The sequence below is a fragment of the Elephantulus edwardii genome, unplaced genomic scaffold (assembly GCF_000299155.1).
Source record: "Elephantulus edwardii isolate Elephantulus edwardi_28Jun2011 unplaced genomic scaffold, EleEdw1.0 scaffold00189, whole genome shotgun sequence".
NCBI classification, from domain to species: domain Eukaryota; kingdom Metazoa; phylum Chordata; class Mammalia; order Macroscelidea; family Macroscelididae; genus Elephantulus; species Elephantulus edwardii.
The window spans coordinates 2,715,290-2,728,132 of NW_006399939.1; the positions used below are offsets into that span (position 1 = coordinate 2,715,290).

At 38.3% G+C, this 12,843-nt stretch overlaps 1 protein-coding gene across 1 annotated transcript in view; it reads left to right on the forward strand.

Annotated features, from left to right (window-relative positions):
• The window catches only part of PHF21A (PHD finger protein 21A), a 268,128-nt gene that overhangs the window by 226,787 nt on the left and 28,498 nt on the right, over positions 1-12,843 (forward strand). Inside the window, exon 7 of the mRNA XM_006896738.1 lies at positions 12,351-12,602. Within this exon, the coding sequence (XP_006896800.1) occupies positions 12,351-12,602 (252 nt within the window). The remainder of the gene's footprint in view (positions 1-12,350; positions 12,603-12,843) is intronic.

A 12,843-nucleotide genomic window follows, 5' to 3' on the forward strand; every position in this document is an offset into this window, starting at 1 on the left:
GGAAAGTGTGCAACAATGAATGAATGGAAATCCAAAGTCTCTGTAAACTTTAATTAAAATTTAAAATAGAGAGAGTGTGTGTGTGCGCAAGCACGCTCTGGTGAGCTATGGTAAAGTGGTAAAAAGCTGCACTGCAATCCCAACAGCACGTAGTTTGAATCCATGAGCTCCTTCACCTGAGAAGGTTGGACAGTCTCCTCCTGTGTGATTTATACCCTCTGAAAACCCACTGGAGGGTCTACTATGACTTGGTTTCAGTTCAGCAGCACATAACAACAACTATTAATATGGGATACCTTTTGGAAAGACAGTTGAGCATTGATCCTTGAGGTTATGGCCCACTTACTCTGTTGAAAGCTGTGAATCTCCTCTGCAGAATAATACACATTTACCTGTCCAGATGCCTGTGAATTTATAGATTTAGGATTTTCTTCCTAAAGAGCTAGAATGTCAGTTTCAGCTATAATATAAGTTTCACCTGATCCAAGCTGTAGTCTTTTCACATACTTCCTGTGCATCTGAAAGTTGGACAGTGAGTAAGGATGACAAAAGAATCAATGCTTTTGAGTCGTAGTGTTGGAGAAAAGTACTGACTATCCCATGAAAGTCCAAAAGAATGAACAAATATGTTTTGAGGAAAGTACAGAGTGTTCCTTAAAGGCAAGGGTGATAAAACTTTGTCTCACATAACTTTGGACATGTTATTAGGAGAGGCCAGTCCCTGGGAAAAGATAACATGCTTGGAAAGGTTGTAGATCAGGGAAGGAGAGGAAGACCGTCAACAAGACAGGTGGACAGAGTGGCTCTATCAGTGGGCTCAAGCGTGTCAGATAATGAGGATGGCACTGGATAGATCTGTTATTCATAGGGTCGCCGTGTTATTCATAGGGTCGCCGTGTATCGTCGTTGAATCAGTAGCACCTAACAGCCACAGAAAAGATCTTCTTCGGGGACACGCCTCCCTCATCCAGCAGCATGAAGTCTTTACCATACGGAGGAAAAGCATATAGTTCACCAGATCATTTATTTATAGATGTTGGTTGGAGTAGGTTTATCAGTGTCAAAGTGTATTTTTTTAAATTGGTTTTCATTCAGTCACTCATATACATTTTGCTTTGTAACAGTAATTACAGTTTTACAATGGCATTATTTACAACATCCTGTTGATCTCTCTGCACTCACCCTTAACCATTATTCTCTCTTTTGCCTCCTCTCTCCTTCTCTTCTTCCCCATCTCCATTTAATCAGTTATCCATGTTCTGTTCCAGATTGTTAATTGTAATGTACATATTGTTCACACATCTATTCCTTTCAGGTTGATCGTCTCTCAATTTTAGTCTATTAAATTATATTTTTTTAAATGTTAAAATACTTATGGAGGCTAACATTTGCATAGAACTCACTGCACAGCAACCCTCTCCTCAGGGCTTCACACATAACTCACTGCTCTCCAGTCAATTCTGACTTAGGTCGACCCTGCAGGACAGAGTAAAACCACAATGTGGAGTTTCCGAGGATGCAGAAACTTATGGAAGCAGACCACCTCATTTTTCTCTTGTAGAGTGGCTGGTGGGATCCAACTTTTGACCCTTCAGTTAGCAGCTGAATGCTTTAGCCATAATGCCACGAGAGCCGCTATTTTACATACTTAGCATATGTAATCTTGACCCTAACCCCATAAGGAAGGCAGCATTATTATTATTATTACTGTCTCTGTTTTTCCTTAGAAAATTGAGATACAGTGATGTTAATTAAATTTACCTAAGATCATTACAGATAGGATATAGTAAATCCAGGATTTTGAACACAGTTCTCCTAGCTGGGGGTAGTGAGGAAAGAGGGGGAACCTGTACATTCAGATATTCTTCTGCCCTGCTATATCATTTAAAAAAAAAGTAAAAAATGCCAATACTTACAAAATACTCACAAGAGAAAAAAAGGAATGCTAGTTATAATGTCAATAATTTAGTGGCCTGTGAATTTTTACCCTAATCTCTGCCCCAAGAATATTTTTAAATGAAACATTCAAACTGAGTTTAAAATTCCCTTGAGCCTGCCATAGGCCATATATTGCTCATGAAAAATTGCTTGTAAGATTTTTTTGTTGATATTTTTAAAGAGCTGGGTTAAGTTGTTCCTTTTCTAAAGTACAGTTTGATCACAAGTATTTACATGGAAGTAGTGTGGTTCATTGATCCTGTGTGGATGAGCTTTTTCCTCATCCCATGGAAACTTTCTGTTCAAATAATATTCCAAGTTAAACAAATCAAGAGAAACTACTTCTTATACATACTCGCTTCCCTGGTAATCTGCATTATTTTCTGCCTTGGAATGGTGGATGGAGAAGGACCAGAAGCAAATGTTTTCTCAACAGTATTCTCTCTTTCTTCCCTCTCATTTTCTCTCCACCCCCTGCAGATCTCCAGATATTTTTAAATGCTCTAGCTAGCCTTTTTTTTATGTTTAATGATAAATGCCAAAAGATCCTCTAGATTTCCTTTATAGACTATCAATAGGTATTTGTTGGCTCTCTTCTACATACTAGATTCTGGTAAATAGAAAAGTAGCAGTGGTTCCTGCCCTCAGTGGGAGGCCTAGGATCCTGGTACATTTTTAACTCATATTTTCATTCATTCTGTAAATATTTTTTAGTCTAGCTAGTATTGAGCTAGACGGTATAAAAGATAGATTCTTTTAAAAATTTTAATGTGTAAGGGAGCTCTGGTGGTCTAGTGGCAAGAAGCTGCACTGCAGTCCTAGAGGTGTGCAGTTCAAATCCACCAGATAGTCTGCTGGAGAAGGAGGGGCAATCTCCTCCTGTGCCAGTCAGATCTGATTTGATGGTATACACAGGGGAAAAAAATAATAATGTGTTAAGGAGGAGATATAAACAACTAAGAGAAGAGAATGAAAAGCAAGTACTAGTAAAGAACTGTGAAAATATGAGAGGTAGAGTAATTTTGAGTAGAAGGATAAGAAAAGACGTCCCACAGGAGCATGACAGATGAATGAGCTTTTTAGTTTGGGAGCAAAGGGAGGAGAGTGTTGCAGGTGTTAGAATAGTATGAACAAAAGATAGAATAGAGTCAGAAAACTAAATGCTTGCTCTGGGAATAGCGAGTAATTTCGTGTAGCTAGAGCATGGCGTCCTTAAAACAATGACAAGAGAGTGTTAAGCCCAGGCCAGTAGGATGGAACTAGCCCAAGGAAAGCCTCCAATGCACTCACAAACTTTTGGGATTTTTTGGAAGTCAGAAAGTGGCGTCATTAAAGATTTGTGGAGATCACACAGGATTGAACCCCTGCCCTATTTGTGCTGTCCTCAGAATCTACCATGCTGAAGCCCCTTGTTGCAGTCGTTGTACCAGTCCATCTCCTTGTGTACCTTCCTCTCTGTCGCTTACCCTCTACTTTTCCAAGGAGAGTGTCATTTTCCAAAATCTAGTGCCTCCTGACAACATGCTCAAAGTACGTGAAATGAAATGTCATCATTTAGACCCTTGGTCATACTTCCTCCACACTCGACTTGTTTGTTCTTTTTGCCGTCCATGATATATTTGGTATGTTTTTCCACTGCCACAATTCAAAGGAATCAGTTCTTTGGTCTTCCTTTTTCAGTGCCCAACGTTCAGGTGCATAAGAAGCAATTGAAAATACAATGACTTGGATCAAGTGCACCTTAAACTCATATCCTTACCCTTTAGTTAAAGGCATCAGTTCTTCTTTGTCACTGCCTAACTTTCAAATGCACAGGAAAAAATTGAAAATACTGGAGTTCAGGTGCACCTTAGTCTTTAACTGCCATCCCCACTTACATAGCACTTTAAAGAGGTCCATACCAAGGAAAAAATAAGAAAGAAGTCCTTGGCAACAGATTTGCTTAGTGCAGCATGGCTTTTGACTTCTTTACTGTTCCTACCATGGGTGTGGTTTTGTCGATTTAAACTATCAGAATTTTTCACCTACAGCCAATGATTAGCATGTACCAAGAGATAAGTCTCATGTATAGGGTGGACCAGTTTCTTTATCTTAATTAACTCCATGTTAATACATAACAATTTTTGTGTATATATATATATATATGTATATATATATATGTATATATCTTATACATAATACATGTATGTCCATTTTGAGATGTTTCCAACCTATAGAGAAGTGGAAAGTTAGAACAGTTGAGAATACAGATATACCCTTCAATGTATTATTCACAGGCCTCTCCTTTCTAAGCTGTAATACAAATGTAGGAAAGAGTGCAGTTAATATCACTAAATAGAAAATAAACCCTTAGAGGGTAAAAGGAAGTTCCTGAAGTTGTTTTTTTTATTGTACAGTGACTTTTTGTTCACAATTAAAATGATAAAACAACTAACTGCATTTGAGGAATTGAAACTAAGGTCATGAAACAAAATATGTATAACTTACTGAATGAGAAACTAATTTGCCCAGTAAACTTTTACTCAAACCACAATATAATGTTCTAAAATAGATTATCTTTTAAAAACAGCAACGGCCCCCTGACCACCACCATATTTCCTTTCAAGAAGAGAGGTTTGTCATTTTGGAGATGTAACTTTCTAATAAATCTTACTTTACTATTTTACCTTCAAAAAAACCAAACAAACAAATCTAAAATAGATATAGCGGTTAATTAAAGCCAGCTTAGCCACCTTTTCCAAGTATTGTTTTGTATATTGGAGTCCATCTATTTTATTATCTGTAGCTCACGCTTTGCAGATAAACAGTAACTTAACAAAATAAAGAAGATTTTTCTGTTGCTTCTTCTTGTTAGTATTTTTCCATTAACTTCACCTCATGCAGCTTGGCTTTGCTGAAAGTTCAAGATCTCTTTCATGAAACGGGAAACTAGCATTTGCTCTTCCAGGTCAGCTAGTCAAAGACTATAGTTTCTATCAAATAATTTTCTTTGTTCTCAGGTATCTTTCTTCTCTAGGTCTTCTCTACTTCCTGCCAGAAAAGTTCAGACATTTTCATTAGAGTTGGTATTCCAAAGTGCTGTTGTTTGTTGCTGTTATGTGCTGTCAAATCACCTGAGACTCATGGTGACCTATGTACAACAGTTCTGAAGCCTACCCTGTCCTGAGCCAGCCAGTTTCACTGCCTCCAGCACATCTACCACAATTGTCCCAGTTACTGTACCAATCCATCTCATTCTGGGTCTTCCCCTCCTATACCATCCCTTCACTCTTCCCAGTGTGATGTCCTTCTCCAAGGACCTGTTCCTCCTGGCCACATATCCAAAGTATATGAGACGGAGCTTCAAAATCCTAGCTTACAAAGAGAAACCTGGTTTCACCCTCTCCAAGACAGACTATTTGTTGTCTTGGCAGTCCATAACATGTTTAAGACTCGTCTCCAGCACCACTCAGTGGCATCAATTCTTCTTCTGTCATCCTTAGTAATTGTCCAGCTTTCTGATGCACAGCAAGTAATGGCAAAAACAATGGCCTGAATCAGGCACACCTTAGTTTCTAGATTCACATCGTTGCTTCTCATACTCTGGAGAGGTTGCTGAAAGCAGATTTTCTCAGTGCAATTCATCTTTTGATTTCCTGACTACTGGTGTCAAGAATATTGATTGTGGAGCCAAGCAAGCTGTAACTGTTAACGACCTCAATCTCTTCTCCATCTATCATGGTGCTGCCAGTTGGCCCAGTGGTAAGAATCTTTGTCTTCTTGATGTTGAGCTTCAGTTCATATTGAAGTCTACAGACTTTGACCTTCTGCAGCAAGCACTTCAGGTCCTCCTTAGTTTTAGCAAGCAAGATTTTGTCATCTGCATAATGTAGATTGTTAATGAGTCTTCCTCAAAATTTTTTTTTCTTCACTATTCTGTGTGTGTATACTGTCAAATCAGATCTGACTGTACAGGAGGAGATTGCCCCTCCTTCTCCAGCAGAGCATCAGGTGGATTCGAACCACATACCTCTGGGATTGTAGTACAGCTTCTTGCTACTAGGCTACCAGAGCTCCGTAAGTCTTCCTTAAATCTTAATGCCACATTCCTCCTCATAAAGCCCAGCCTACTGAATGATCTATTCTGCATATAGATTGAAAAGATATGAAGATAGGATACAACCTTGACACACTCCTTTCCTGATTTTGAATCATGCAGTGTTTCTTTGCTCTGCTCTGAGGACCACTTCCTGGTCCAAGTATAGGTTTCAGATGAGCACAATCAAGTGTTCTGGGATTCCCACTCTCCTCAAGAATAGCCACGATTTATTGTGATCCATACAGCCAGATGACTGCATAGTCAGTGAAACACAGATAGACATTCCTCTGGTACTATTTGCTTTCTGCCAAGATCCATCCAACATTGGCAATATAATGTCTCTTCTAAACCCAGCTTGTATTTCTGGTAGTTATCTGTCGATGTACTGTTCTAGATTGTTTTGGATAATCTTCAACAGTCTTTTGGTAATATGTGATATTAGTGATGTTGTTTGATAATTTCCACACTCTGTTGGGTCACATTTTTTTTTAATGGAAATAAATATGGATCTCTCCCAGTCAGTTGGCCAGGTGGTTGTCCTCCAGATGTCTTGGCACAACCTGGTGATCACATCCAGGGCAGCATCTATTTTTTGAAATACATCAGTTGGTATTCCATCACTTCCTGGGGCTTTTTTATTTTTGATTCCTTCAGGGTAGCCTGAACTTCCTCCTTCATCACCATTTTCTCTTGATCGTATGTTACTTCTTAAATTCTTCTGTGCCAGCTAATTCTTTTTTGGTATAGTGACTCTGTATACTCCTTCCATCTTCGTTTAATGCTTCCATGATCATTCAGTCATCTGCCCATAGCATCCTTAAGTATTGCAACTCATGGCCTAAGTTTATTCTTTCGTTTTTTCAGCTTGGGAAATGCCATGCAAGTTCAACCCTTTTGATTTTCTGACTCCATCTCCTTGCATATTTCATTATCATACTTTGCTTTATCTTCCAGAGCTGCCCTCTGAAATCTTCAAAGATTCAGCTCCTTAACTTCTTGATTTCTTCCCTTTGCTTTGGCTTCTCAGCGCTCTAGTGTCATATTCAGAGTCTCTGCTGGCATCCATGTTGATCTTTTCTTCTTCTTCCAACTTTATAATGACCTTTTGCATTCTTCATGGGTGATATTCTTGATAGTCCTCCCACAGCTTATCTCGTCTCTTTGCTCATTAGTGTCCAACACCTCAAAGCTGTTCCTGAATTGGTTTTTAAATTCAGGGGGGATAAACTCAAGATGAAATTTTGATTCCTGTGGATTTGATTTTACCTTCTTTAGCTTTAATTTTAACTTGCATATGAGTAGTTGATGGTCTTTTCCACTATCAGCACCTGGCCTAGTTTTCACTGCTGATGTTGAACTTCTCCAATGATTCCTTCCACAGATTTAATCAAACTGATTCCTGTGCATACCATAAAGTGAAATCCGTGTGTATAGCCTGAGGTTTTTTTTTCTTATAGAAGATATTTGCAGTGAATAAATCATTGATTGTGCAGAATTCTATCATTCTGTCCACAGCCTCATTTCTGTCAACAAGTCCATGTTTTCTGACTACTGATCCTTCTTCCTGATTCCCAACTTTTGCATTCCAGTTACTCAATATAATAATTGCATCTTGGTTGCATGTTCAATCAATTTCTGACTATAAAAGTTGTAGAAATCATCTATTTCCTCCTCTTTGGCTCTGATTGTTGGTGCGTAAGTTTGAATGTTATTGTTATTAACAAGTCTTCCTTATATACATTTGTGTATTATCCTGTCACTCACAACACTGTATTTCAGAATGGATCTAGAAACGGCCTTTTTAACTATTAAAGTGACCCTGTTTTATTCTCACCTTTTCATCTCTGGCATAGTAGATCATATGATCATCTGATTAAAAATGTTCCATGTCAGTCCATCTCATTTCACCAGTACTTAACATGTCAATATTTATGCATTTCATTTCTTTCTTAGCAATGTCCAGTTTTCCTACATTCATGCTTCTCACATTCCACGTTCCATTTGTTATTTTCTGCTTACAACTATTCCTCCTCCTTTGTGTTTCCAAATTCGCGGGCTCAGCCTCCAAAGTGCTAGATTTCCTTAAACATCTACACTCCAGTAGACCTCAAATTTTATTTGTTTACCCTAATATTTGAAGTAAAATGAACAGCAGAGCAGGAGTAAAGATCTAAGCAAAACCTGTGTCTTAGTATTAATAAATAAAGATATTTTTCACAAAGTTTTAATGAAGTCCTCTAGTGCATACAACTATATAAAAAAGAATGAGGTAGATGCTAGATTTTTATAATTAAATTGGTTAGGCCACAGCTAAATTTGTAAATTAGAGTGAAATGCTAAGGTAAGGTGTGAACAAGCTTATTAAGTATCAGGGGTTTTAAATCTTAGTATTAATCATCCATAAATAATTCAGGTGAGTTTGATGTTTTATGAACAATTTTCTAGAATGATCACTTCAGTATTGCTTAATATACTAGTAATAATTTACCTGAAACAAGAATATCTGAAACCAAAATACACTGACTTCTTTTAAAATAGAAACAACATACACAACTGTTGTTTTGTTTTTAAATCCATGTCAGTGAGTTCTGGTGACGAGAGATTTCCTTCTACAACTCAGGGTGGGACTAGGATTGGATGTCATCTAGTATGACTTGCTCACAATTTCAAATGATAGTGTTAATATCATACTGTTTTAAACACTTATTAAGAAAGAACGTGTATTAAAAATATAGCTTATAATAGAAAATCAGTTGTTGCTACTACATTGCTAGAATGTGTTTAATGGTAGATAGCATTTTACATTAAAAAAAAATTCCAATAGAAATTGATCTCTGGTGGCCTAGTGGCAAGAAGCTGCACTGCAATCCCAAAAACACATGGTTCGAATCCACCAGCTGCTCCATGGGAGAAGGATGGGCATTCTCCGCCTGTGGGATTTACTTCTTCTGAAAACCCTCGGGAGGGTAAGCTGTCCAACTAACTCAATGGTACACAACAATAATAATAGGAGTTCTTTCTGTGTACCATTGAGTCAGAACTGACTCACATTACCTTCTAGCTGGTTTTCAGAGGCAGTGAAAAGCATGTGAGGAGATTGCCCATCTTTCTCCCATGGAGCAGCTGGTGGATTCAAACCACATTCCGTTGGGTTGAGAGCAGTATTCTTTAACATTAAACCACCAGAAAGCTCCTATAAATTACTTACTTCCCAAAAAATATTTAATGTCAGTTTTTATTTTCTCCTATTTCACATTGGAGGAGGCAGCTACAAAGAAAATAAGCCATTTCTGTTGCCTTAAAAAGGAAACAAAAGAGATTCTGGGAGTTTTTGTTAGCAGCATTAATAAGTTTCACTACTTAGGTTCTAATGGGATAGATGGGGCCAGGGCATTAAAGTTTTTAGTTAAAAGAAAATTTTAAATATTAGATAATGTGTATAGTGGAAACAAGTAGGTAATATAGAACAAAAAAGCTTTTAATACACAGGCATTTACACAGACTCTGAATTAGAAATTCACGATCTAGATCTGTTTTTTTATAAAGAATAAGATGCTTTGCACTGGTCTAGAACAGGGAGCTCTGAGCTGCACTGCCAACCCAATTGCATGTGGTTCAAATCTACCAGCTGCTCCACAGAAGAAAGATGGGCAGTCTTCTCCCATGCAATTTACTGCCTTTTAAACCCTCTGGAGGGTCAGCTGTGGATTGGTTCCAACTCCAGCAGTATATAACAAAGAAGCATTGCTGTTCTGGAGAACTTTCCACCATTTTTATAAAGTTTATTTCTGCTATCCAATGTGGTATTCACTAGCCACAAGTAGCTGTTGAGACTTTATTTAATTTTACGTGTTTTGAATGAAAGGTTACAGAGCAATTGATTTTCTATCCAATCATTCATAGAGATTTTGTTTTATGACATTATTTTCAAATGCCACCACATTGTAACACTCTTCCCACTTCTTCCCTGTGATTCTTTCTTTTTTTCTCTACTAGTTTATTTACAAAAGTTGAATACAAATTTGAACAAATTCTTTCAATTTCCCTCACCCCCCAAACCCATCAAATTGTACAACCCAATGATTAATCACCCCTTTCCCTGCACATCTACATCCCTCTGCTTCCAGCCTCTCCCACCCCTCCTGGATCCTTATACTCATTCTACAATAATGGGTTTATACAATATGTATCCTTGTGGGACTGAATTAGTTCACTCAGTGCTCTCTGTCCAGCCCAAGTTAGGTAATAATTAACAAAGTTATTGTTCCTGTGTGCTGCATAGTATTCCATTTCCCCTGTGATTCTTGATCCCATTCATCCTTCTATCCAGCCTTCTGTATTTTTCCCCAGGCAAACATGCCCTTTTGGGTCTTGTATGATTGATGGATCTAAGGAATGAATATTCACTGATGTTACTGTTTGGCTGAAAGTTGAGACACAGGGGTGAGCTTTAAGTTACAGATACTAAGGGTTACTGAGGGCCATAAGCTTGTGGGATTCCACTAATCTCTGTTAGATAGCAAATCCCATCATTTTTGTGGTTTTGAGTTTGGTTCCACATATTGACCCACTGTCAACACCCAAGAAATCAAAGTATGTCTTCTTTTTTTTTATTTTATTATTTTTGTGTGCGTGTACCGTCAAATCAGATCTGACTGGTACAGGAGGAGATTGCACCTCCTTCCCCGGCAGAGCATCTGGTGGATTCAAACCATGCACCTCTGGGATTGTAGTTGCAGCTTCTTGCCACTAGGAAAATTTGTCAAGGATCTCTGTAAAGTGTTGAAGAGCAAGGATGTCAATTTAAAGAGTAAGAGGCCTGTCCCAAGCCATTGTGTTTTCATTTGCTTCCCGTGCATCTGAAAGTTGGATCATAAATAAGGAAAACTGAAGAAGAATCCATGTGTGTGAGTGGTAGGATTGGTGAGGAGTAGCGAATATTCTGTGGATTGCCAAAAGAAAAGATTTCTCTTGGAGGAAGTCTCATACACTTTGGGCATGTTGTCAAGAGGTGTCAGTCCTTAGGGGGAAAAACATCATGCTGGGGAAAGCAGAGCGTGAGAGAAAGAGAGGAAGATAGCTAAGGAGATAAGTTGACAAAGTTACTTAACAGTGGACTTGAGTATGTTTGGTGTCATGGTCATGAGAATGACATGGCCCTGGGCAAAGTTTCAGTCTGCTTTTTCATAGTGTCTCTAAGTCTTTGTGGCTCAATGGCACCTAACAACTGATGGAATTAAAGAGTTGATGTTTTCATTTTAGCTAGTCTTGATTAGATAGAAATAGCCACATGTGACTAGTGGTGAGCAAATTGGACATCACAGATACAGAGTAAAAATAAAAAGAGCAGAGTCTTTCAAAATCAGAACTGACGGGTTCAGCCACATGCATTTGCCTATTCCTAAAATGTTTATATCTTGCATGATAAGTAGCACCAGGTAGATTATGTATTTATGTAATAAGGCTATTTATAGTATCTTGTTTATAACTGACTCCATTAAATAATGGAAAATTGTAAAAGAATACAACTTCAGAGTTGCATTTAGGAAACATCTGTTGAGTCCTCTCACATCATTTCAACTTCTGATTTCTAAGGCTTTTTGAAACTCAGTTGTTTGTTTCCATCTTGTTACGTTTCAGTGGATCTTTATTTACTTCTATAGTACTTCTCCAGAAAAAATTCTCTAGGTGCTAGCTCTTTTTGGTATAAAGAACTGGTATTTACTAAACTAGTTGATTTATGTTTCATTATCTGGAGTTAAGGGGTTACTGTCTCTTGAGACAACCATTAAACTAATCTTCCAGTGAATTTTCCATCCTCTTTTCCAAGGCGATGGTAAAAGACATTGTCCTTTTACCCCAGAATTTGCATCACAGGAGATAAATTACCAGAATTATGTGATGATTTTGTTCACATTGATGAGGTTGTAACAGTTAAGGATGGAAATGTTATATAGTCTATCCATGTACAGCTTTTATAAAGGTTTGTTTTCCTTAATTTAGAGTGAATAATTAAAAGAAGTAGGTACACAAAGGTTCTGTACATCTACCTCATTTATTGTTGAAAATGTTGGGCCCATCATAGTCTGCAGTTGTTACTGAGAACGAACTTGCCCATTTATTAATGAACCTAAATCTGCAAACCCTAGCAAACAAGGAGATCGCCTTTCTTTAAAGTTGGAAGCATGCTCTGTATTCACAAAGAAGTTGCTCTTATGAGAGAATATTGATTGACTATGAGAATGACTGTATTATTTTGTTCTAGGGTTTAGCAGAGTGTCGTTCTGTGGGATCACACTTCATTGTCCTAATAGCTGTTTTCCGTGTCTTCTAGAAGACTGTAACTACAGCTTCTATGATTACCACAAAGACACTACCTCTCGTCTTGAAAGCAGCAACTGCAACCATGCCTGCCTCTGTTGTGGGCCAGAGACCGACTATTGCTATGGTGACCGCCATCAACAGTCAGAAGGCTGTGCTCAGCACTGATGTGCAGAACACACCAGTCAACCTCCAGACATCTAGTAAGGTCACTGGTCCTGGGGCAGAGGCTGTCCAAATTGTGGCAAAAAACACAGTGACTCTGGTAAGCCAGCAGCTACTACTCCCCAGTGCCCACGTGAGAGGGTTCAGGGTTTGCATGTGTAGGGTATGTCTGTGTAGATGCGGTATTTCCTCCGCTTCCTTCTCCCTCCTCCTATAGCCAGTTCCTCTTCAGTATTGGCTCAGCACTCCAGTATTCCCACTCACTGTGGAGCTGTCTAGGCACTAAGGATCAAAACTAACTCAGTGCCTTATTTAAGGTCAGAGCATGACTTGAGCAGGTT